The following is a 27,871-nucleotide window of genomic DNA, read 5'->3' on the forward strand; positions in this document are numbered from 1 at the left end:
GAGGAAGGTGGCAGTTACTTGTAGAGAACGGGTTTATACTGGTACAGAATCCAGGAACACTGGTTAGGTAAACTGCCTTCCGTTACACGACTGAAAAACTGTCTACAACCCAAAATAAACAAGACATTTACTCAGATATTTCCTAATAAAAACGTGTCACTATCGGCAACAGTCTGTTAATAGAAAGTTTATTATTTGCAGAATGATTATGGAGAGCTTTCAGTTTTGACAATGATTTTCATTGAAAGAAAATTATTAATTTTGAATTTCATAATAGCTTTATTGTCTGTATCTGTTTACATCAAAATTGAAACTCAAAGTTGATTTTAGATTCACTATCTCATGATCAGTTGTTCCGGAGAGGTAAATTTGATAGTATATTTCAGCTTAGGGAAATGTCTATGATGTTGTTATAGAGAGGTTTTTGCTTAAGAGAGGGCCGCTCTGGAGAGGTTGTACTATAAACTCATTTAAAGATTTCAAAGAAAACTAAGTAAACGTCCATGCGCTGGAACGGCACACATGCATTTAAAAATACCGGTAGAAACAATAAACGTCGGAAAAAACTTATTACGGGCGAGAAACCTGCTTTACAGAGAGTCTGGCTGTATTAAAGACTTTTTCTGAAATTACAATAAATCACTCTAAAAGCTAAGATTGATAAAAATTATATAACAAAATAGCAAACCCAAGTGTTTTCAGATGACAGTGATATATTTGTTGACCAGTGCCTAGACTGAAAACGGATCTTTCAATGACTTTCAGACAAATACTTAGTCAGAAATGTTAAAAGTTCGGTCACAAGAACGCTACGAGCTCCATATGAGTAGGTTTTCAGTCGAATTTCGGCAAACTCGTACGGCGTCCGTACGGGCATTGTTGACTCGTACGAGCGTCGTACGGATTTTTTGAACTCGTAGGGGACTAGGGAATTCGGTGAAAATGTTTCACCGAGCTCCTGAGTTCTCTATGAGCTCGTAGAGATTTTCGAAGTCAAGGGCAGCTCGCAAGAGCCACGTACGGGAACCGCACAGGCCCTGGAAAAGCTTGTACGGGCATCGCATGATGTCCGTGCGGATTTGGAAAACTGCGAGGCTTGCCGATACTCGCACGACTATTGCAGGGGACTCGAACGGTTAACGTACAAGATGTCCGTACGATATTAAGGACACCGTGCGGAGAACGTGCGATGTCCGTACGGGGCTCGCATGGGCGTTACGATCGCCGTTCGGGCTCCGTACGACTTCCTTGGGGATTCAAGGTGGTATTAAAATACAGTAACTACGGACCACATACGAGTGCCGTGCGAGAGCCGTTCGAACCAACGAGCACCGTACGAGGTACTACCGGGATCCTTGCGAGCTCCGCACGACTTGTCTGCGATGTCCTTACAGATATCCTACGATTGCATCCTCTAAAGATCGTACGGGGCCCCGTAGGTATTGTGACCAGACGCTACGATTGTACAGAGACCGAAAGGATTCTAAAATTGGTGGACTTTCAGTTTAAAACCGTACGGACATCGTTTTAAATACACAAATTTCTACATGAAATTTATATTTGGGTGTTGTATTCATATGCAGCACCAATAGAGATTAAAATCCCGATCGTTATCGAGGAGATGATTTTAATCAGATTGGAGTAGGAATGCACCTAGTCCAACTAATTTGACGCGATCCTTTGAAATATTGAGATTTTTTTTTTCATATGGGCAATATAAAACAATTGAACGTCGAATTATTTTGACTAGAAATGCACCCAACACAAAAGTAAAAAAAATAAAATTTTCTTCTGTTATAATAAATGTTTGTCAGACACGTGTTGCTTACAGATATGTTCCTTTCCCAAGTTTAAAAACTTTCAAATGAATTGCATGAAAAATCACTTATTGTTGAGTAAGATGCTTGCAGGTTCAATTAGGCTTGACGACGTATTAATGCTTATTAATATAAATCTTCTTATAGTCACAGGCCCCATCTAACGGTATCCTTATTGTATAGCGTATATATAGTAAGAAGTTTTTCTTACTATATATACGCTATACAATAAGGATACCGTTAGATGGGGCCTGTGCTTATAGTCTACGTGCCAATTTTGTGGAATCGCTATACACAATACTATTACTAATTGTGTCATTATTGGTATCCCAAAACTTTCATTCCAACACATGATATATATGCGCACATATTATAGTGCATATTTTCTGATCTGGCGGAGATATTTATAGAAAGGTCATAAATGGGCCATTCTATCATTGAGTTTAGGGTAATCGGTTATATCATTAGATTTCGTTTTATTACGTCGGATAAATCCGATAAGCACCAAGTTACCTATTGATTTTAATGGTAAAGCCTGTACTAAAAATATCTTCGCCAGGTCAGAAAATACGCACTATAACTATTTAACAACTGACGCCATGCGTCACCGGATTTCCACTCGGCTATTTATAGCAATAGCCTGGATTACCTGCCCAAACCAGGCTATTTATAGCAATGTCTGTTTATAAAACAGATAACAGCGTAATGTACAACTATAAATATTAGTTGCTTCATAGTTTTCAGTGATACACCATTTGAAGGGGGCTAAAACGAAACGTACGTATAGTTAGTATTAGATCGAACTTTAAAAATGTAATTTGCAAACGTTTTATAGCATGAATTATTGCCAGTCGTGTTGTGTAATAGCTATAGCTTAGCCTTACTCATCCGAAAACTAAACATCCTGGCATCGATGGGGTTTTGTAAAAATAATCTGTAAAATGGACCAAACCTGAATCGTAGACATACGAAGACGCACCCTACAGTCAGGAAATCGGACGCATCATACAGTTATAGGCGGTCCGTAGTAAGTAGGTGGAGCGATGATATTATGATAAAGTTGTCAGCGTTTGCGCGGTGGCAAGCAACAGCTAGAAACGTAAAAGACGTTTAAATCATTAAGTAGCCTACATTGAAAGCATTCATTCATCAGTGATATTTAAAATATTACACATGTTTCTTGTAGTACTTAAATTAATACGAACCCGGGCGATAAATTAATAAATTACCGTACTGTAATATATCATTCTAGATCTAGATCTACCAAAAGTTTTTATAGATAATAAAAATATAGATCTATCTAAACTGAAATATATAAACTATACTATAAAGCTTTAATATAATTTTTTTAGTGGGGAATTGGGCGGGGGGGGGGGGGGGGGGGGGAGTAATTTTTAAATGAAGCCAGAAAACGATACCTTGGCGGTCCATATAATTATAGCAAAATGTATCATAAAGCTATTGATTGAACATAGGCATTTATGAGAGCAGGGAGCAGAATGCGAGATTTGCCTTCTCATTTTATGGTAGTGCGTGGGACAACCCGTGTTACACCCACACTTTAATTTAGCGCAAAAAAAGGGAAAAAAAAACCAGAAAACAAATTATCTAAACACTCCTGATTTTCTCAGTAGATAAACGGGAAAAGCCTATTTTATAGATCATTTAAATATACTGTAGTACTGCTAATTAAGGATTTAATGAAAATTAGCAGAAGAAGATTGTTTTTGTGTTTCTGTTGTTTCTTTTTCTTCTTTCATTATTACTCTTTATTTGAGGTGGGTGTCAACAAAAGTAATGGACGTATTTAACTGATTAAGCATGCTCTAAAGACGAGTCTTGTAACATGATTCTGGAAAACGTCTTTATTTCCATTTAATTAAGTAGTGGTGTTGTTTATAATCTGACCCTGAGGTGCTCCTCAACTTTCATAAGATATGCTTAATGTGTCACCTTTCTCCGAGGTGCGTACTCAATTTCTATATATATAATTATTATGTATATAATGATAGTTGAGGACGCTCCTCGGGGTCAGGTTAAATATTAAGTCAAGAAAACATAGTATATAGAATTAAGGAGCCTGTATTCGACCCTACTACTGTAAAAGCTGTGGACGCTCTTCAGAGTCAGGTAATACATTAAGCTTCTATTGACGGCTTGGAAAGGAATTTAACTGAGGACGCACCTTGCATCTTTTTATAAAAAAAGAAAAATTTTTAAAGGGATTTTTACTGTAACGCTAGGACGCATCTTGCAATCATTTTAAAATAAGACACCCTTTTAAGGGAGAATTTTTTATGTAAAAAACCGGGGACCCCTTGATCGTTTATACAAAAGACATTTTTTAAGGGGACGATTACTGTTACGCTGAGGGGCCCCCACCTTGCGTCAGTTATACATAAAAACCTTTTAAAGGAGATGCTTAGTGTAACAGCTAGGACGCCCCTTGCGCAGGTTTTACAAAGGCATCCTTAAAGGGAGACGAAACTCACAGCTGCGGACGCACCCCACGTCAGTTAAACATAAGGCATCCTTTAAAAGAAACGCACATGTTTACGAAAAAAGGAGGACGCCCCCCCTGTCAGTTTTACAAAAGCCATCCTTTAAGGGACCAGTAGTTGAATATTGGTCTCCTTGAAGAGCCTGTATACCAGTCCAAAACAGCTGTGGGCGTACCCTAGATAAGCATTATAATACTGTAGAACAATAAAGTTCGTCGTAATCCCGACCGCATTCTTGAGTCAGTTAATTAATAATATCCCAAAAAAACTGCAATCTGCATCATAAATGCAGACGCATCTCATAGTTAGTTGATAAATTAAGCCTATTTTGGGGAATAATTACAGAAGGGAAATTGGGGACAGGGTCTCAGACCCCTTTGATAATTAGCCCCCTTTTAAAAAAAAACTCATACATAAAAACTGCGGAGCACCCTAGATTAAGCTTAAAATTTTAAAGCAAACGAAGGGGAAATATTCAAGAGGACCCAATCAGTGAAAAGACGCTACTATAACATGGGACGAAACTCGGTTGTTTATCTTTAAACAAATTAAAGAAAAATATACATTGAGAATGGAGGAGGGACTCTGATAAACAATAATAAACATCCATGTAAGTAGACTGCACGCAAAAAAGATTTGGACGCCCCTTACAGTCTTTATAAAAAAGGAGTATTAAAGATTTATTCATTCAAAAAGGGGAGGGATCCCTGTAAAATTTAACAAAAGGGCATACTTAAAAAATTGAAATATAACAGTAGGGACGACCTCACATCATTTTAACAAAAAGGCATACTTTAAAAAAATTAAAATACTTTATACGCGCGGATGCACCCCCGCTTTATACATAAGGGCATTTTTAAAGAACACAAAGATTTTAAAGAAAGCGGGGATGCCCCCACAGCTTTTTTAACATCTCCTTTAATTAAAAGACAATTCTAATAGCGTGCGGAGGCCCTTGCAGCATTTATACATAAACACCTTTAAGAAACTCATACTATTATACACTGCTGGCCCTCACGTCATTTATAATAAGGCATCCTTTAAAAACTAAATACTTTATGCACTGGGGGGCCCCTTTGCTCATTTAAACATAAGACTCCTTTAAGAAACTAATCTTTATAGCAGCTGCGGACGCACCTGCTCGTTGATCGAAAGGTTCCTTTAAAAAGACAAACTACATCAGCTCGGGACGCACCCCACAGTCCTTAATATAAGGCACCCTTTGGGGAAATGCGTATGTAACACTGAGGACGCACCCCATTCATTTATACATAGGCACCTTAAAGACTGTTTTACTACTGCAGACGAAAAACCTCTCATATTTATATATTGAATTTTTTAAAGAAGCTAAATATAATCATAGCACTGCGGGCACCTTGCAGTCGTTTTACATAAGGCTCCTTTAAAGGAGACTTCTTACTGTAACAGGCGGCGCATCTTGCGTCAGTTTATAATAAGGCATCTTTGGGAATAAAAATTTACATCACTGCGGACGACCCTACTCATTAATACAAAAGGGCATCCTTTAAGGAAATGCTTACGTAACTCTGGGGGCCCCCCCACAGTCATGTCCTACATAACCCTTTTAAAAGGAGCGCTTACTGTAACACAAAGGGACGCCCCTTGCAACTTTATACATAGGGCATCCTTTAAGGACTGCGTACTGTAACTTGTTTGCGCACCCTCGTCAGTTTATACAAAAGGCATAATTTTAAAGAGACGCTAACGTAAACAGCGAGACGCCCAGCTTCATTTTAAATAAGGCACCCTTTAAAAGGGAACTGCTTCTGTAAAAAGGGGGGGACGCACCCCCACCGCATTTTTAACATAATCCCCTTTAAAGAGACTGCTTACTCTGCGACGCCCCCCCATCATTTATATATTAGAACCCTTTAAAGAAACAAAAAACTTCACTCGGACGCACCTTGCATTCATTTTAATAATAAGACCTTTTTAAAAGGAGACTTTTTTTGAAACGCGAGGAGGCCCCCCAAAGTCAGTTTATACATGAGGCCCACCCTTTAATGACTGCTTTATCCGCGGGGGACCACCCCACAGTAATTTATACATAAGGCATCCTTTAGGAGCCGCTTACTGTAACAGCTGGGGGACCACCCCCATCTGTTTTTAACAAAAGCATCCTTTAAGGAGGGGCTTAATGATCAACGACTGGGAGGTTTTTCCGCGGTTTTAAAAGTATGCATATTGAAATATTTTGGGGGATCATGTTTTAAACTGATATAACGTTTTTTGGGATACACGAACTTTCATCTGTTAACATGTTATTATATAAGCCTACCAAGGACGCCCACAAACTTTTATTGCGACTAAGTATACAGTGCTTTCAATGGAGACCTAATATCAACGACTGAAATTTTGCCCTTTTTTATACTGTTATTCCCCCTTCAAAAAAAGGTTAATTAATTAAAATGACGTGGGGGTGCGTCCGCATGTTCAGTAAAACAGTCCCTTAAAGGGTCCCCTTTTGTATAAAAGATTGGGGGGTGCGTTTTGCACTTTTCAGTAAGCGTTTCTCAAAAGATCCTTTTGAAAACTGACAGGGGGGCGTCCGAGCTGTTACAGTAAGAAGTTTTTTAAAAGGGTCCCTTATGTATAATGATTTTGGGGGGGGTTCGCAGCTGTTCAGTAACATCCCCTCAAAGATGCCTAAGGTTTAAAATACAGTGGGGGGTTTTCGTCCAGATTTACGAACATCTTCAAAAGGGCCTTATTATAAAGATTGTGGGGTGCGTTGGCAGTTTTACAGTACAGTCTCCCAAAGAGCCTTTTGTATAAAAATGACAATGGGGTGCGTCCGCAGCGTTTCAGTAACAGTTCCCCTTAAAGGATCCCTTATGTATAAACTGACAGGGGGGGCTTTTTCAGCTGTTACAGTAAGCATCTTCTTAAAGGGTGCGCTGTATAAAAGTACTTTGTCTTCTTTAAAAGGGCCTTATGTTAAAAACTGTGGGGCGTCCGCAGCTCTAATAGTATTTTTCCTCTTAAAGGAGCCTTATGTATAAACTGATGTGGGGTCGTCCGCTCGCATAAAAGTATTTGGGGCTTTTTAAAGGATGCCTTTGTATAAACTGACTGAAGGGCTCCGCAGCGCTTAAAAAGTATTTAGTCCTTAAGGATGCCTTTTATAACTGACTGTGAGAGCGTCCGAAGCTCTATTATGTATTAGTTTCTTAAAAAAGTTTTTATGTTAAAATGTCGGGGGTGTGTTCCCGTTTTATCGAAGCTCTCCTGAAAAGGGTGTCTTTTGTATAAGCTTAATGCGTCCGCAGTTTAAAAAATAGTTTTGTTTTCTTACAGGATTTTCATGTTTAAACTGACGTAAAGGGCGTCCCCCAGCTGCAATATAGTACTTAGCCCTTGTTAAAGGTGCTTATTATAAACTGACTGTAAGGTGCGTCCCACTGCTTAATAGTTTTTAGACTTTCCCAAAGGTTTCCTTAGTATAAACTGAGGAAGGTCGTCCGCAGCTGCTATAAAGTTTTAACTTCAAAGGTCCCATTTTATAAACTCTTAAGGTGCGTCCGCCTGCAATATAGTATTAGTCTTTTAAAGGGCCTTAGTATAACTGACTTAGGGGTGCGCCGCAGCGCTAAATAGTATTTAACTTCTTAAATGATGTTTTGTACAACTGACTGTTGGGGCCTCCGCACTGCTATAATTTATTTAGTCTTCTTAAAGGATCCTTAATTTTAAACTGACTGTGGGGTTTTTCGTCCGGTTTCTTTATGTATTTAGTCTTCTTTTAAGGTCCTTATGTATAAACTGCGTAAGGGGCTCCGCACTGCAATAATAGTATTTTGACTTCTTTAAAAAAGCTTTATTATAAATGACTTAAGGGCGTCCGCGCTGCAATAATGTACTTGTTTTGTTTAAAGGTGCCTTATGTTACACTGACTTAGGGGTGCGTCCGCCCCTCTATAAAGTATCAAAGTTCAAAAAGATGTCTTTGTATAAAACGACTGTGGGGTCGCCGCCGTGCTATAATTGTATTTAGTCTTCTTAAAAGGGCCCTTATCTATAACTGATCTGGGTGCCCGCTCTCTATTATAGTATTTGTCTTTTTCGGGGCCCTTAGTATAAAGACTGTAAGGGGCGTCCGCGCTGAATTAGTACTTTGTCCTGTTAAAGGATGCCTTATGTTAAACTGACTGTTGGGGGCGCCCCAGCTGCTATAATGGTATTTTAGTCTTCTTGAAGGACGCCTTTGTATAAAAGACTGCAGGGGGCGTCCGCATGCTATAAAAGATTATCTGCTTTAAAAGGGCTTTTTTTTGTACAAACGACGTAAGGTGCGCCCCCCTGCATCAAATTTTATCTTCTTTAGGTGCCCTTATGTATAAACCCTTTTGGGGGTGCGCCCCTGCTGCTATAATAGAATTTAGTCTTCTTAAAAATGTCTTATGTTAAAAAATGTTTTAAGGGCTCCGCAGCGCTTAAAAATATTTTAGTCTTTTTTTAAGGATGCCCTTTGTATAAAAAAGACTGTGGGGGCGTCCGAGTGCTATAATGAAATTTTTTCTTTTTCAAAGAATTTTTTATGTATAAACTGACTGGGGGGGGCGTCCCGGCTGCTTTAATGTATTTAGTCTTTTTAAAATGATTTTTTATGTATAAACTATGTAAGGGGGCTCCCCAGCTGCAAAAATAGTACTTAGTCTTGTTAAAAAGGTGCCTTTTCTATAAACTGACTTAGGGTGCTCCGCAGCTGCTATTTTGTTTTATTTCGTAAAAGGGTTTCTTGTGTAAAACTGACTGTGGGGTGCGTCCGCTAACATAATTTTATTTTGTCTTCGTAAATGATCCCTTTGTTAAAATGACGTTGGGGGCGTTCCGCTGCTGCTATAATATTATTTAATCTTTTGAAGTATGTCTTTTGATAAAAAAGACTTGGGTACTTTCGCGCTTTTATTATCATCTTCTTAAAGGGGGCGTTATGTATAAAAAGACTTAGGGACTCATCCTGTTCAAATGAATATTCTCTTAAATCTTCTATTTATAAACTGCTGTAGGTATGTCCAGAGCTCTTATAGGTGCGTTACTTTCATGGATCCTTATGGTATTTTATTCAGGCACCGTCCCCATTTCTTAATTAATTTCTCTTTAATTATGCTTAATGTTAACAACTCTGAGGGGGGGTCCCCTGCAGTTAAATAAGCTCTTCTTCATGACTCTGGGGCCTCAAGAAATTCCTCTTTGTTATACTTAATGTATAAGCTGAATCTAGGTGGTCCGCAGTTGTTTTTGTTATGCAGTTTTTTTTTTTTTTTAAAAAGGAGGGCCCAATAAAAGGACCTGAGGCGCGTCCCCAATTCCCAAAAAATATATTATTTTCCCAATAGGGTTAATGTACAACTTAAAAAGAGATTCGTCTGCAGTGTTTATAGTAGCGTATTGCGTTTGTTGGTATGTTTTTTAATTAATGACTCAAGAAGCGGCCCCCCGGCATCTACACGAACTTTTATCTGTTTACTAATTCATATTTTTTTAAATTTAAATTTTTTAAAGGGAAAATAAGAATTCCCTTTAAGAAAAACTTTTTTTTATCTTTTTCCCCCCCAAATTTAAAAGTTTAGCTAAAAACACCTGTGAAAATAAGGGTATATTGTATATAAAATTGCAGTGGACAGGTGTTCTTAAATGCCCTAGAATGCAGAAAATGAAGCGCAAAACTTTCTGGGGGTGGCGGGGGAGGAGTCGGTCCCTCTCGGAGAAAATAAGCTGTACCCGCACGTGAAATGGTCATATATCGCCGAGAGTTTTTATAGTACTATGCAGTCATCATCAATGTAGGCTTAATGTGTAATCTAACTCCGGGAAGATGCGTCCACATGTAGCTTTGAAAGTACAACGTAATCTGAAGTATAATGAATTAATAAATATGCTGAATCTGAATTGCGTCCGTAGCTGAAATTTTATGGTATATATTCCTCTTTATTTTTGACAAATATAATAGGCCCTACTTGATTACGAGGTCCGTAACTCTTCATAACCCTCTTTATAGTGTGTAGTCCGCTTCTATAGTGTAACGTATAGTGTACATTCCTTTCGCTACAAGCTAAAATGTAGATCTATTTCCTGACTCTAAAGTGCGCCCATAATTATCCCCCGCCGATGAAATCGGGAGGGGGGTATTGAAATGGCGTTGTCCGTCCGTCAGTCCGTCCGTCAGTCCGTCCGTCCGCAGCCATTTCTCAGTAACTACTTGGTAGAATTTCATGAAACTTGAAATAAACATGAACCAACATACTGCGATGATGCCCGTCAAGTTTTTTTTTGATTGGTCAATTTCCCTCAGAGTTATTGCCCTTGATTTAATAAAAAATGTCCGTCTGCAGCTATTTCTCAGTAACTAACAGGTAGAATTTCATCAAATTTGAAGTAGACATGAACCAAGATACTGTGCTGATGCCCGTCAAGTTTTTTTTTTTTGATAGGTCAATTTCCGTCAGAGTTATTGCCCTTGATTTAATGAAAAATGTCCGTCTGCAGCCATTTCTCAGTAACTAGCAGGTAGAATTTCATCAAACTTGAAACAGACATGAACCAAGATACTGCGACGATGCCCTTCAAGGTTTTTTTCGATTGGTCAATTTTCCATATAGTTATTGCCCTTTAATTGTTTAAAAAATCCACAGATCTGTACATAACAAACCAACCAATTGGAAGAATTTCATTAAACTTCTTTCATTCTTTTCCATGAACATTTATTATAAAACATGTGATGTTGTGTACCTACACCTGGTCACCACCTTACCTTGGTCCCCCCCCCCCCCCCCCCACCCCCACCATTTTTTTTTTTTTTTTTTTTTTTCATTTTCATTTCTTTCTATCAATTTATAATCAACATGTAAACTGTTGTGTCCTCACCCCCCCCCCCCCCCCCCCCCCCCAGCCCCACCCAAACAAACCATTCATTTTCTCTTTAATTTGATTTTGACTAATGAAATTATTTGCTTCTTGGTAACATTCTTAACTTTTTGCTGGATATTTTTTTTGCCGTTCCTCAACTCTGACCCTTTCGGCGGGGGATTCCAATTCATCGAATTTGCTTGTTTCTCTTTTTAAGGCATGCTTAGAACTTAATCGAGTACCTGTCAATCATTCATCCAACTCCGCCCTATAAATTCACCGCCCCTTACTGTAAGGTGCGTCCGCAGAATCCTAACTGCAAGGTGCGTCTTCGTATGCCTACCAAACCTGAATACGAAATGAATTAGGCTAATTAATGCCAAATTCTGTAAACAGAATCGACTAAACGCAGCGTCACGGGTTGGGTTGATGTTTCTGATTATTTTAATACTACTTTCAGGCAAATGGCAGGGGTCTTGTCAAAATTTGATGCAAATTTTCACAGATACTTGAAACTGCCATCATACGAAAACACTTTGACTTCAATAGGATCATCCGGCAAGAAAAGTACTGAATCTGATCATAAAACGTTACCGGAAAATGTCGCACAAAAGCCAAAAAATGGAGACAGTTATATTGCAATGGTCAGCAGTGAGACAAACTTTACGAATGAAGGAGTAAATGGAAATAGAGAGAACAGAAATCAAACTGACACTGCAAACATGAGAAAGGCAGATAGCTCTAATATAAGTCATAATACTGCAGAAAGAGGAAAAATGAGCAGCGAAAGAGAGAGCTCAAACAGAAACTCAACCGAAAACGTAACCACGAAGAAAGATGCAAGTTGCATAAATTACGAAACTACTTCCAGAGATAGAGGTAGCATCGACAGAAACCAAATTGACTCTTCAGATACAAGAATTAATAGAAGTAGCTCTATTAGAAATCAGACTGACTCTATTGATGCAAGAACAGAAAGAGGTAGCGTAAATATTAATCAACCTGATTCTGCAGATACAAGAGGAAATAGAAATAGCTCAAACAGAAACCAGACTGATTCGGTTGATACAAGAGCGGACAGCGATAGAGACATCATAAGTAGGACAGCAAGTAATTCTGATAAAAACAAACAATCATTGAGTGACAGATTAGGAATTGTCTTGTATAACCCAAAGTACAGACAGTACGCAACCTCAGAATCAAGGCTTAAATCCTATGAAAATTGGCATCAAAAAAAGAAAATTAGTGTAAATGTACTTGTAAATGCAGGATTTGCTTATACTGGGGTAGATGATTCTGTGAGATGTTTTTATTGTGGAGGGGCTCTAAGGGACTGGCCAGATGCAGCAGACCCTTGGAGAGAACATGCTTTAAACTTCCCGCACTGTGGACATTTGCGTCAGTGTAAGGGTGATGCATACATTAAACACGTTCGTGGTGAAGATGACAGTGATTGTGAAATTGACGGCGATGGTAATGATGTGATCGATACGGTTGAAGTTGCAATTAAGCGTAATAAAGATGCTGTAATGGCAGCCAGGGATTTCTGCACTGACGAAAACTTAATTAGATGTGGAATAAAAAAATTGCTTCTCGAAAAAGATACATTTTCAGGAGTAGATCTTGTCAAAGTAACAGAACAGATAAAAGAAGAAATTGAATGTAAAGAAGAATCGGGTAAAATTGCACAAGCAGCCTATTTAGAAAATGACGAGTCGTCTGAATCGGAGACAGAGGCTGATATAGTCGAAGAGAATAGAAAGCTTAAAGACCCGGTCATGTGCAAAATATGTTTTGACGCAATGGCTTGCATTATAACATTACCTTGTGGTCATATGATCTGTTGTTCTCAATGTATTTCGGCGCTCTCGAAGTGTGCTATATGCCGAGCTCAAATAAAAGGGACAGTGCGAGCTTTGATGGCTGTATAAATCTAAACTATAGTTTGTGTTATAGTTTTGTACATGTAAACCTTATAAACTGATATTGTGTATTATCTTCAGTAATTCATAAAATTGATCAATATGGATTTATAGTTTAGACAATATAAAATTTCGAACGAGGAACAACTATAAATGACCCGTACTTCACGTTCCAAAGGTGTGAAATAAATATGGAAAATGCAATAATTCATTTAACTGTAGTATGTTTCCCTTACTGTGGGGACTAGGGATATATAACGATTTTGTCTTGTCTGTCAGTTTGTTCACTTGTCACAAAAATTTGATTGAACTACTGCTGGATTTAACCAAGGCAAGATTTGCATGTTTTTCAGTATATAAATTTTAGCGGAGTATTGTGACAAGCATCTAAAGGTCGTTTATTTCTCTAGAAAATGTTCTGACTATTTCTCCTATATTGCAAAATAAACTTGAATGAAATTTAATACAGTTTAACACCAAATAAAGTTGCACATATCATTTGTGCCCTGCGCCATTATAGTATAGTGCTTACTGACATTATGTCCGAATGTCAGTTTATAATGCACATGTGCCGGTGTAACATTAAATTTTGACCCCGTTGAAAATTGACCCCATGGGTCATTTTTCAACGTTGAGAATTGACCCTGCCAACATTTCAACATTAAATTTTGATTAAAAAGTCGTTGAGACCTGATCAGTTGTTAACTTTTGATCAGTAATTGGGTCATTTTTTAACGGTTAGTTTTTAAGTTAAACGTCGATAATCGTCTGTTTGTAGTAGAGAAACACACTGGAAAGAACCAGAAACTGTTGCAGGCTTGCTGGATAGCTTCTTTAAAAAATAATTTCACAAGGCCGAGCCCGAACTCAAACTGACAACTTTGCCGAGGTAGGCGAGATCATCTATATGTTTGACAGGAAACTGTTAACGAAAGTTTAAGACAATGATTTTCGACAGGTGGTTGGGTGGGGGCAAATCGAGACTTCCACACAGGGAGCACCTTTCCCGATCATAACAAGATATTTATAAGGGATATGTCTGTCAATTATAGTGGTATCTCTGTAACACAAAGAGATATGTTTTTTACGTTGTAAAGATATGTCTTTTTGCGTCCTTATGCCAGGTTTGAAATATTTTTATCTCATAATTAGGATTTCATTTTACAAATTTGTATAATCTACTGTTTTAATTCATTTACTATAGAATGTACAAAAATAGCTTTTAGATATAGCCTCTTATAATTCTGTATAAAACGACCACATCCTTTGAATGGTTTTATATGGTGTGTATAAATTACTACAAATTTACTTGTACCCGTTAAGAAAATCTTTCCCGTTTGATACTTTGCCCGCGTTTCAATTTTAACAACTTCAAACAAAAACAGCGATAGTTTGATCCCAGGAAGCACAGTAACGTTGTGACAATGTTGTTACAACGTTGTGCTGTACGTTGTGACAACGTTAGAAACAACGTTGTCACAACGTAAAAGTGTGGAGTCGTGTCAACGTTGCGACAACGTTGTGGCATAACGTTGTGTTGCGGTCAGATACAACGTTGTGACAACGTAAAAATTTGGAGTCGTATCAACGTTGTGACAATGTTGTTGGTTAACGTTGTGAAACCACCAAAATACAACCTACTTTTGACAGCTCATGTTTAAATAAATAAGCAAAACAAAATTTCAATAACATATTTTAATTCAAGATCTAATTATAAAATTTACTAAAATATTCGTTAAGTTCAGAAACAACGAAAGTAATCCCTTAAGCAGTATATGGGAATACTGCACGTAACAATTATTTAAATCCATCAAATCCAAAAAACTTATGTAGTTTAACAATAACGATAATTCAAGTCCAAAATTATAAAAAGATTATGTAGTTTAACAATAACGATAATTCAAGTCCAAAATTATAAAAAGATTATGTAGTTTAACGATAACGATAATTCAATTTAATCAAATACAAAAAGCTTATGTAGTTTAACGATAACAAAATCTAATACAATGACATGCCAACAGGAACAAGGTAAATACAGACTTCATGAGCTGCAAGTTCGGCAAAGGTGAACTAGAAGATGATTTTGAAGAAAAATGCATGTCTCCCCAAATGCATAGTCGTATTGGCAAGAAGTCAATAGGGGAAAGGAGCAAAGTCAAAGAGACAATGATGGTTGGCTGCAAAAGGGATCATCTACTTGGCATGTCCAATCATCCGACTAAGTTTCAAAATTCTGGGCCTAGTGGTTCTTTTAAAAGTTATGAAATGGAAATTGTTTCTCATGTTCAGGTCCAGTGACCCCCAAAATAAATAGGGGTCATAAACTCTGCATGTGTAATCATCCTATTAAGTTTTAACATTCTGGGTAAAGTGGTTCTCAAGTTACTGATTGAAAAAAACATCTATGTTGTACTACATAAAAGTGGTCTTGGTTTTTCCATAATTATGGTCAATTATAAAAAAGTTACAATGTAAGTTATTTATAGTAACAACTAAGGGAAGTTAATCTTTAACCACCCCCCCCCCCCCCCCCCCCACCACCACCTCAAAAAGTTGCAAGTCCACACAAAAATCTTACCAGGTAGAGACAGGTCAAAATACATCTCAGAACTGGATGTATCATGCATGTTGCACTACAGAAAAGTGATCTCGATTTTTCCCTACGACTAGTAATGAAAAAGTTGCAATATAAGCTATTTATAGTAACAATTAAGGGAAGTAATTCTAAAGAAGGGACCTGCGCATAACACTCCGTCTCATGATGGTGTACAATTGTGCCAAGTTAGCTCCGGACAAAGTTATTCTTGTATCTGAACTTTAGCCTCTGTGACCTTGACCTTAGACCTAGAGACCTGGTTCTTGCGCATGACACTCCGTCTCGTGGTGGTTAACATTTGTGCCAAGTAATATCAAAATCCCTCCATGCATGAAGAAGAAATGCTCCGAACAAAGTTTTCATTCTTGTATCCTTTGACCTCTAATTGTGACCTTGACCTTAGACCTAGGGACCTGGTTCTTGCGCATGACACTCCGTCTCATGATGGTGAGCAATTGTGCCAAGTTTCATCAAAATTCATCCATGCATGAAGAAGAAATGCTCCGGACAGTCATTATTGAATTTAACCTTTGACCTCTGTGACCTTGAACTTTGAGATAGGAACCTGTGGTTTGCGCATGACACTCCGTCTCACTGAGGTTAACATTCATGCCAAACTCCATGCATGTCAAAGTTACAGTCCGGACATGTAATCAAATCCGGACACAAGCACGCACGGATGCACATACACTGAACAGCCCTAGTGTGACCTTGACCTTAGACCTAGGGACCTGGTTCTTGCGCATGACACTCCGTCTCATGATGGTGAGCAACTGTGCCAAGTTTCATCAAAATCCCTCCATGCATGAAGAAGATATGCTCCGGACGTCACCTGCCGGCCCGCCAGGGGCGTTCCCATAAAACGTCCAATTTTTCAAACGGGCGTATGAAAAGTGCAATAATTCTTAGAAAATGATCCTTGATACAGTTACCTCCTCTTGTCTAACAAATTGGGTCATCACAATGAATTATGTCTAGTATCATGTCAATACCTATGATAAGATATTGGGTAATTGGATTGAAAAAAAAAAACAAAACTGAAAATTCAAGGTCAAAAAGGGCAATAGCTTAACAAAAAAATCATTGTAAGTCACCTAGTCAACAGAATGAGGTCAACACTGTAAAGAAGAAAAATACCTTGTTACATTGTATTGAGAAATTGGAGACTGACGGACAGTAAGAGGTATTTACTCTGTAAAGACAAATCACAGGGTTACCTGCATTGCAATGAATAAAAGAGCCCCGCCAAGCGGGGCAATATACGCCCGAAGGGTTATATCAGAGGATGGGAGCAAAATTTAAAGAACTTGACTGTTGAAGCCCAAAGGACAGGAACAAAAAAAAAGAAGAAAATCCAGAAAAATATTCCAAGTCCACAAAAAAAATTCTTACCAGGTAAAGTTATGTCAAAATACACCTAAAATTGGAGGTACCATCCATGTTGTACCACAGAAAAGTGGTCTCAGTTTTTCCCTACGGCAAATAATAAAAAAGTTTCAAAATAAGCTATTTATAGTAACAAAAAAGGGAAGTAATACAAAAAAAAATATTGTAAGAGAACAAAAAAGGGTTCTGCCAAATAAAAACAAGAGCACTGCAATGCAGAGCAATATACACAAAGCAGTCATATATGACATTTGACCCCCAAGCGAGTCATCTAAAACATGCCCTCTGCACGTCGCCTCAGTGTGGTGAACATTTGTGCCAAGTTTCTTTGGAATCCTCCAAGCAGTTCAAGAGTTACAGAGCGGACACGAAACACACTTATATGACCTTTAACCCCTAAGTGTGACCTTGACCTTGAACCTAGTCATCCGAACCAAGCGCTCTGCACGTCGTCTCCATGTGGTGAACATTTGTATCACGTTTCTTTGAAATCCTTCAAAGGGTTCAAGAGTTACAGAGCGGACACAAAATTGCTAACGGACGGACGGACACCGGCGTCATAACATAATACGTCCCTTCGGGCGTATAAAAATGTGTAAAAGTGAACAAGTTTTCCAAGTTTCAAATGGTTACCTTTGACAGTTTTGAGAAAAACAAAATTTAAGTAACGCAGACGATCAATAATTTGATTTTCTGATAAAAATAGTAAAAGAATAACAAGAATGTGTTAGAATAAATCTCTTTTGACCTTTGACCAAAGTGTGACCTTGACCATGGTTATATGGATGCGACTTGTGTGCAACACATCAGAGTGAAGATATGCGACAACAAATTTGAAATTCTCTAAGGGGTCTCAACAACAAGAGCTGTCCGTAAGACAGCGCGCTCCACTATTCGGTGATTTGACAGTAAAATGAATATATGTCTCAACAGGAGACCTCTACTTTAAAAGGAAGATACATCAAGGTGCATAATTCTGTCAATAACACATATTAGAGTTATTGGGATTGCTACCACACATGCAGATGATGATGATAAAGTGAAGTCACTATCTTTTAAAGTACCAAAGGTATGTCTATAAACGAAGCTTTCCAAAAAAATTAACATGAAAATAATTCCAAGTATAACAACTTTGTGACCTTAACCTAAGTATAACACCTTGGTGACCTTGACCTTGGGTATAATGGGCCCACCCCCTGTACATACTTTGTTTGTATGCTGGACAATGTTTATGTAAAGTTACAGAAAGATATAAGCAATAATAACAAAGCTATGACAGAAAAACAAAGGTTGCCGAAAAACTTTAACCTTAAAAATAACCAAAGACGTCACTATAACACCTTGGTGACATTGACCTTGGCGCGTTATATTATTTCAAAGTGTTTGCCGATTTGATCAATTCAACAGATGCTTACTGAAGTATTAAACTGGCGGTACAGCCGGTGTAACATTAAATATTGACCCCATTGATCAAAATTTAATGTTGAAATGTTGGTGGGGCCATTTCTCAATGTTGAAAAAAGATCTTTTGATCAAAATTTAATGCTGAAATGTTGACGGGGTCAATTCTCAACGTTGAAAAAGGACCCTTTGATCAAAATTTGATGTTGAAATGTTGACGGGGTCAATTCTCAACGTCGAAAAGGATCTATGGGGTCAATTTTCAACGTGGTCAGTATTTAATGTTACACTGGCGCGTAATAAACCGAATCAAGTCTATTTTTCTACAACTGTTGATTTCTCAGACTTCCAATCAAAAATTCATTGCTTTCCTGTGTAGAAAATACTGGTAACATTATTAAAAAGGTACCATTAGCATTATACACGAACGATCAAGTTTTCTTATTTCAAAGCGTTTGCTGACTTGATCAATTGTGATCAAATATGCTTACTAAAAGGAGACCTCATTCAGTTGTTATGTGATGTTGGCGAGATTTGCTCTATACGCCTTTCAAGTTGCCAATCTATTTTTCTTTGGTATAATATACAAGTTTGGAGTCATGCTGTGAAATATTTAAAGGGCGTGAAAAGGTTTTGACTTGATTGTTCAAAGAATATTAAGTTCTAGATAATTTTTTTTACTAAGATCCTTCATGAATACAGGCCCAGATCTAGTTTAACAATATCAATAATTCAAATCACTACTGTATGTTTTTATTTTATGCCTTCTTTTGGTTCATAAATATCATTCAGAGATCAGGCTATATGATTATCTGTATCAAGCAGTGAACTTGTTCACTTTCTACAGTATATAATCATGGGACTATATCACCAATACTGGTATTAAACAAAAGCTCATGACGTCAACAAGACCGCTTCAAAGTTCTTTGAGTTATGTAGTTTGAGCAAATTGTCATAGCTCAATTTTGAAAACTGACATACTTTCACACACACTAAAACCCTTGTGAAAACTTAAATCACACGCAAGTCCACATTAAAGACATAACAGTATATCTCCAAATCCTCTGGCTGACCGTCAAATCCTCCCTGCCTGCAGCAGACGCACCCATCACACCTTTCTGTATAATATTGAATGTTTTTTTAATATAATTCATTAATATTAAGTACTTGTGTTAAAACAAATGTCAATGATAGAATGATTCTGGAGCAAGACACATTATTTGTTTAAATTGTTTCTGAAACTTAATTTATGTTTTAAGCAAATTTAAGGATGAAGATTTGGCTCTTTAATTTTATATCAGTTCAACCATCCTGAATCCTGCAGTAAAACCTGAATCAAATTATTCTGACCTTTTTAGTGCAACACCAAAAACAAAGAAGTAAAGCTGAAGATTATCAAGAGCTCAAGTTACACTTATCTTTAGATACATTTAACTGTAACCTAAGTCAGTTTGACCTTCAAGCAAGTGCTGTTTTAATGTTGTAAATTTTCTGACTTATCCAAAAAGCATCAACACTGAACAATAGAAAAGCAATAGAATCTAAGCCTACCTTAAATTTCAATCCACCTTTTTTGAATGGAGCATGTTTTAAAAACAGCATCCTCAGCTTCTTTTTTTTTGTTATTGTCTTATGAGTTTTCATAACAGCATCTGAAAAAAAATCATTACAGTGGTGTAAAAGTTGTAATCAAATTGCCGACCGGGGCCGTTATCACAAAAGAGGCATCCACATTAGGCGCCATGCTCACATGTTAATTTAAATCTTATATTATATAATGAAACAACAAATGAAATTTAAAAACTATCTAAAATAGCTATTTAAATGGATTCCCGATTGATTATGATGTTTTAGATAAAATAACAAATGAGACTGAAAAATGGTTTGAGAACATGAGGCCCAGCTGAGCTTTTTCTTTTCTGAATTGTCCTCAAAAAATACCTGTCATTGATGATGATTTATGTTACCAATATTCCAAACATGTTTTTTTTAATTACCAAGCTACCTATCCTCTTTCTCTGGACAAATTTACTCCAAACTGTAACAGTATACAGAACTTACTCAATATTGACCTGCAGCCAGCATTGGCCTGTAGATAGCCAGGTCTTCCAGTTTCTTTTCTCCTCTCATTCCTTTCAGGGAATACAATGACCAAACCTTATTTGATCCCGTAAAAGTCATCATCAGATGACATGTGGTGTCAACATCTTTGCTACCGAATGTGCAATAATATTGGGACTGTAAAAAGGAAACAGAACAACAGTTAAACTATTGTAAATATGTAGGTCCAATCAGTTCTACAGCAATCGTATTGATAAAAGTAGATCGCATTATAAGAACAAGACAGTACTCATTGAATAAACTTTTTATGCCATTAATGGTATCAAATGATTCAATTTCAGTCATTAAATCTTTAAAATTTAAATAACTAGAGCTATCACTGAAGGTGATGAATACCTCCATATCGTATGGCACCTAAATTGCTTATTTTCTGAAGACACTGACTTTAAAAAGTATCTCAAGTCAAGGTGAAGGTCAAAGTAACATGTAAATGCACGTGTTCCTTGCACTCATGATGGTGATGTGCATGTAAAATTATTTGAAAATTTAGAGAGCAGTTTAGGAGACATAACTGTACGTTAAGAATTTAACTTAAGAATTTACATCATGCAAAGCTTGGTATCTACATGCATTTATACCATCTCTCATGTCTCACTTGACATGAGGATCGTACCAATTAAGGTATTCGCCACCTCTCCGTGTGAACAGGCCTGAAGATTGACAAAGAAACATGAGATAGCTTTCAGATTTGAACTGGTTTTACTATGTATGACGTACTTAAATATTTACATCATGCAAGTCTTGGTATCTACATGCATTTGTAGCACCTCTCCTAATCTATCCTACTTGGCACGAGGATCATAACATTTAAGGTATTCGCCACCTCTCCATGTAAACAGGCCTGAGGATTGACAAAGAAACACGAGATTTGAACTGGTTTTTACTACGTATGACAAACTTAGGTATTTACATCCTGCAAGTCTTGGTATCTACATGCATTTGTACCACCTCTCCTGTCCTACTTGGCATGAGGATCGAACCATTTAAGGTATTTGCCACCTCTCCATGTAAACAGGCCTGAGGATTGACAAAGAAACATGAGATAGCTTTCAGATTTGAATTCAATTGGTTTTTTTAACCTATTGTACTGTGTTGGTGTGCCGTAAAACCCAAATAAATTAATTAGTTTTACTATATTGTATGAAGTACTTTGAGTATTTACATCATGCAAGTCTTGGTATCTACATGCATTTGTACCACTCTTCTTAGTTCTACTTTGCACAAGGATCATACCATTAAGGTACATTGTATTCGCCACCTCTCCATGTAAACAGGCCCGAGGATTGACAAAAGAAACATGTAATAGCTTTCAGGCTTGAATTAGTTTACTATGACATACGAAGTAGTGACTAATCTTGGTATCTACATGCATTTGTACCACCTCTCCTGTCCTACTTGGCATGAGGATCGGACCAATTAAGGTATTCGCCGCCTCTCCATGTAAACAGGCCTGAGGATTGACAAAGAAACACGAAATATCTTCCAGATTTGAATTGGTTCTACTGTATAGCTTTCAGACTTGAATTAGTTTACTATGACATTCTAAGTAGTGACATGCAAATCTTGGTATCTACATGCATTTGTACCACCTCTCCTGTCCTACTTGGCATGAGGATCGGACCAATTAAGGTATTCGCCACCTCTCCATGTAAACAGGCCTGAGGATTGACAAGGAAACACGAGATATCTTCCAGATTTGAATTGGTTTTACTGTAGCTTTCAGACTTGGAATTAGTTTACAATGACATACTAAGTAGTGACATGCAAATCTTGGTATCTACATGCATTTGTACCACCTCTCTTGTCCTACTTGGCATGAGGATCGGACCAATTAAGGTATTCGCCACCTCTCCATGTAAACAGGCCTGAGGATTGACAAAGAAACACGATATATCTTCCAGATTTGAACTGGTTCTACTATAGCTTTCAGACTTGAATTAGTTTATTATGACATACTAAGTAGTGACATGCAAATCTTGGTATCTACATGCATTTGTACCACCTCTCCTGTCCTACTTGGCATGAGGATCGGACCAATTAAGGTATTCGCCACCTCTCCATGTAAACAGGCCTGAGGATTGACAAAGAAACACGAGATATCTTCCAGATTTGAATTGGTTTTACTGTAGCTTTCAGACTTGAATTAGTTTACAATGACATACTAAGTAGTGACATGCAAATCTTGGTATCTACATGCATTTGTACCACCTCTCCTGTCTACTTGGCATGAGGATTAGACAGTTAAGTATTCGCCACCTCTCCATGTAAACAGCTTGAGGATTGAAAAAGAAACATGAGATATCTTCTAGATTTGAATTGGTTTTACTATGTATGACGTACTTAGGTATTTACATTATAAATGCAAGTCTTGGTATCTACATGCATATGTACCACCTCTCCTGTACTATTTGGCATGAGGATCGAACCATTTAAGGTATCTGCCACCTCTCCATGTAAACAGGTCTGAGGATTGACAAAGGAACATGAGATAGCTTTCAGACTTTTATTAGTTTACTATGTTTGATGCACCTAGAATTGACATGCAAGTTTCGGTATTTACATGCATTTGTATGACCTCTCCTGCCCCACTTGGCATGAGGATCATACCATTTAAGTTATTTGCCACCTCTCCATGTAAAAAGGCCTGAAGATTTACAAAGAAACCGGACTTAGCTTTCACACTAGAATGAGTTTGTAATATGACCTTAGTACTGACATGCAAGTCTTCGTATCTACATGCACGATTAAAAGTAAATCTGTAGTATGTATTCACAAAGTTTTGTTTGCAGATGAGTATCGACATCTATATTTTTTCAGTAAATAACAGGTATCATTACTTATTCATTAGGAAATCTATTACCGGATGGTTAGAAAATCATTGAGGATTTGCTAGCCGTCTGGTAAAGGGATCGCAGATCGGCTAAATCTCAGACTAGGCATTCGGTAACCCGGACGGCTAGACACATCCTTGTATTAATTTTATTAATTCAATCAGGTTTTCTGAAAATTTATTTTCATAAGTACGCAGCTTACCTGAAGCTCTGATTTAATACTTATATAGTTAAAAAATATAAATATAATCTGAAAAGTAGATCCTTGAAGCACCAAGAACAAAACAATTTTAACAAACAGTGAAAATTGCAGACTCAGTTTGATTGAGTCTGTTCATGAGCAGTATGGATAATGCAACACTGCCCACGCCCCCTATCACCGGCTTAAGCAGTATTCAATCTTCAAATCTAAATGAGTTGAAATCAATGATCCCGAAGGACCAGAAAATATATCAACACTGAGATAAGTCGGGGCGACTTTTATGGCCGCCACACAGCACTTAACATCCGCTGTTGTGCTGTAAATATTAATCTGAAAAGTAGATCCGTGAAAGCACTGAAAGACTTCGAAACAGAAATTAAATAGTTGCGGACGCACTGGTCGAGAGGGCTTATGACGCTTTCTACGGAGGCGAAGGCGCCTGGTTCGAATCCTGGCTACTCCCACTGCGGTGTGTCCTTGGGCAAGGCACTTTATCACGATTGCCTCAGTCGACTCAGCTGTAAATGGGTACCAGCAAATTGCAGGGGGTGAGGTATAATTGGTTTTAACTGTTCTTAATATAGGGTCGCAGAAAAGCTCTACAGAACTTATGTTAATTGTTTCACCAAGCGATGGTAAATAAAACTTACCTTTACCTTTACCAGTGCTGAATATTATATGGAAAGTTTCTTGTTTCGTCATTCTTGATTAACAGAAGTGGGTGGGGTATGGCAGCAATTTGCATTCGTTTTTTTTTCTTTACAGAAACTAGACTTTAGGGTTTTTACTGAATAAATTTCTGTTGCTGTTAACGAACGCATATGTAGGCTATTTGATCTGCAACAAAATCTTGACTTGGCCCAAATCTTGGGATAACTTTGCAGTTTGCGCCAAAATGAATTCAAGAATAATCTAGAGTATATAAGTATTAATTTATATGTACTTACCTCAGTCTTACGTAAAACACCAGATATATCGATAGTTAATTGAAAGGAGATTTTATTCAGTTGTTTTAATGTGTAACAGTATCACCGAGAGACACCAAAAATACTAACGGACTTTGTAAGGTAGCAGATGGCGGTTTTTTTCTAGTACTTCGGACTTCCGAGCGATGTGGCCAAGTCAGACGGCTTCCGATATCTTACGAGATGCAGACCTGAAAATAAAAAGATACCGGTTTACATCTTACTTGAAGAAGAAATAAAATACATAGTAAAATTCATACAAAGCATAGATTTTTAAATCCACAAGCCACCTGAAAGATAATTTCAGCCGCGAAAATACATGACATTTCAGCCCAAATTAGCCATATCTCCAACTGGCCTTAAAATGTTAGGGGAAATGATAGAGCCAAATGGCCACTTGCATTCTGTACTCAGTTTCAAGTATTACTTGCAGAGATGGACAAAAATACCTGTCAACCGATTACTTTTTTCACTATTTCAACTGTGTGAGGCCTATATGACATTTGACAGTTCACGAGACGCTCAATGCTGATAGTGGTATATATGCATTTCAAGCAGTTATATGAAAATGATGCCATAAAGCTTACATTCGCATCTGCCAGAATTTCTGCAACATACCATTCTTAAACTTGTTAATCACAAACTCACACCAACAAATATTTCAAACATCAAAACAGTCTTCACTTCAAGGTTTTATCTCTAATGACAGATTTTGACCCTGGCCAATTCGAATCTGTGGCTGGAAACTACCAACTGCTACCTAAACATTCGGCGCGCATGCAGATATTCAGGTGTCAGTACATCCGAATCAACGTTTCTTTTTAAGAAGGAGAAACTCAAAGTAAATTTTACGAAAAAATATTTATGTTCAATGATGTTACAGTATATTCGACAACTTAAATTGAAATAAACGAAATTATAATGGCAAAATATAGAATCGAACCTATCGCTACGAAGTCAGCTTTACATAATGAAATACTACTACAACAACAACAACAACAACAACAAAATATTGACACTAAAATAGATCTAACCTAATTTATTTCAAGAAACAAGCTTATTTTTCAGAAGTTTGAAGTTCAGATCATCAGTATTTCTGATGTACCCTCATAAATACATAATTTGCTTAAGCGTAGGTCCTAGGTATGATCGGGTGGGGGTAGGGTGGGGGGCAGGGGGCATATTATCCTTCTAAAAATTGGTCAAAACTGCAGGGTTAAACTTAGAATGCATAAGAAGGTTTTTTTTCGTGTGATTTTCTGTCAAAATTGACAACTTTGAATTTTTGGAAAATGTGAAAAAAATAAAGTGATCCATCTGTATGAAATAATTTCTATGTTTTTAATCTACATGCTTAATATAATGAGTGAAAAATTTCATTTTAACTTGCAGTTATGATTTAAATTGTAATTTTAACAGATCTCATACAACCAGTCTATATAAATTTATACTGAAAAATCTTCAGATTTATGGATTGTAAATATATATATATATTTACAGAATGTCCATAAAAAAGAGAAAATTCTAGACCTGCATACAGCATATGCTGTACAAATTACCTATATAACTGGCAATGTTTTGCGGCAGAAGAGGGGTGGTGGTGTTGGAGATAAGGTGTCGGCTGCTTACCACGGATACGTGGGTTTGAACCCTTATATTGGGTCATGGCAGTTAACGTCCTCATTAAACGCTATTCCAAGGTTTTCCCGGATTCGGACTCGAAGCTTTATTCTTCACAATCGAGCGAAAAAAATTAGTATATAAGGGAGTAGCAAAGCAGTTCTCGTATGAGGCAGTGTTGACAGCTGCTGAGCAGGCGACCTCGGTAGCTCCGCAGGCGACCTCGGTAACTCCGCAAGTAGGCAGGCTTTTCTAGGCAACTGTCTGTTTTGAATATACTTTCATAACTACTCTTTCACTGAAAATTGGCAACATTGTAAAAACGTTAATATAACGTTACCTTAACAACGTTGTGATTCAAACTTGAGTAAAACGTTGTGACAACGTTTCTTTACAACGTTGTGACAACGTTACAGCACTGTTACGTACACAACGTTGTAGCTCAACGTTTGCACAACGTTGTACTAACGTTGTAGATTTTACAAGATTCAGATAAAAACTCAGTGTGTCTTTTTATAGGGTCTTATCAGTACATTCACACATTGCTTGCATAGGACTTTCTCCTATACATTTCAAATCACTATTTTGAATAGTTATCAACGTTGTTACAACGTTGTCACAACGTTGTAAAATAGCACAACTAACATACAACTAAAACACAACGTTGTCTTAACGTTGTGTGTTTGCTGGGATATTGCCACAATATATACGTCACAGTTACTCTTACAATTTTAATAATAATAATTTTATATGTGCACTTCATGTCAATACAAATTACATAGCATAATAAATTATCACAGTATTTCACAGATATCACAGTTGTAATAGTAAAGTCATCTATCATATAATATTGATTATAATTTATCACAGGATGTTATTCTTGTTTTGAATATATAGTTTCTGAAACAAAAAATGTAAAAGATATCGATATCACCTCTAGATAGTTGTAATACCAGTATTTATAATTTCAATTCTAACACGATCCGCAGCAATTGCTATATGTAATAGTTATAGTATGTGTGAGAGTGTGTTACCAGGATATATCAGAGCTAGGGGTACATCGAGGGTATTTTTCTCTGCACATATCGTCGAGGCCGGTAGGCCGAGACAGATATGTGAAGAGAAAAATACCCTCGATGTACCCCTAGCTCTGATATATCCTGGTAACACACGAGCACTACATATTATAACTGTTTTATCGCATAGTTTATCATTAAAATTTATATATCATTTTTCATTTAAATTTGTTTATTATTATTTTTACTATTTTGATTCCCTTTCTGCGCCTCGCTGACTGAAACACTAAAACTTCTGTTTTAGAAAATGTGTTCCCCAGATAAAAGTACCCAACAAATTTCTGCATTGGTTTTAAATCTTTGCATTTCATTGGCCAGACATATTGTAAAACTTGTTGTTTTGTTTGTAAAAAAATCAAAGAAAAAGAAACATTTGAGAAATCTCAGAATTTCATATATTTCATGTATTTCTGAATTGGCAATAACTATCAATTTTTTGAAATATTCTAGTTTATTTATTCTTTTACTTTATAAATGTAGGTTTTTGTGACAATTCTTCCTCTGTGAACTGTAAACTGGAGCTAAAATCATCTTTTCTTTGAAAGGAAAAAATTATACTCCCT

The 27,871-nt window shown here is 37.2% G+C and overlaps 1 protein-coding gene across 1 annotated transcript; it reads left to right on the forward strand.

The window, feature by feature from the left end:
* Positions 1 to 2,458: 2,458 nt before the first annotated feature.
* Positions 2,459 to 13,217, forward strand: LOC123549607 (baculoviral IAP repeat-containing protein 3-like). The gene is made up of 2 exons (XM_045337827.2): positions 2,459 to 2,594; positions 11,649 to 13,217. The coding sequence occupies exon 2, from the start codon at positions 11,653 to 11,655 to the stop codon at positions 13,117 to 13,119; it is 1,467 nt and encodes a 488-aa protein (XP_045193762.2). The 5' UTR covers positions 2,459 to 2,594; positions 11,649 to 11,652; the 3' UTR covers positions 13,120 to 13,217.
* Positions 13,218 to 27,871: the final 14,654 nt, after the last annotated feature.

Source organism: Mercenaria mercenaria, chromosome 6, assembly GCF_021730395.1.
Source record: "Mercenaria mercenaria strain notata chromosome 6, MADL_Memer_1, whole genome shotgun sequence".
Classification (NCBI taxonomy): domain Eukaryota; kingdom Metazoa; phylum Mollusca; class Bivalvia; order Venerida; family Veneridae; genus Mercenaria; species Mercenaria mercenaria.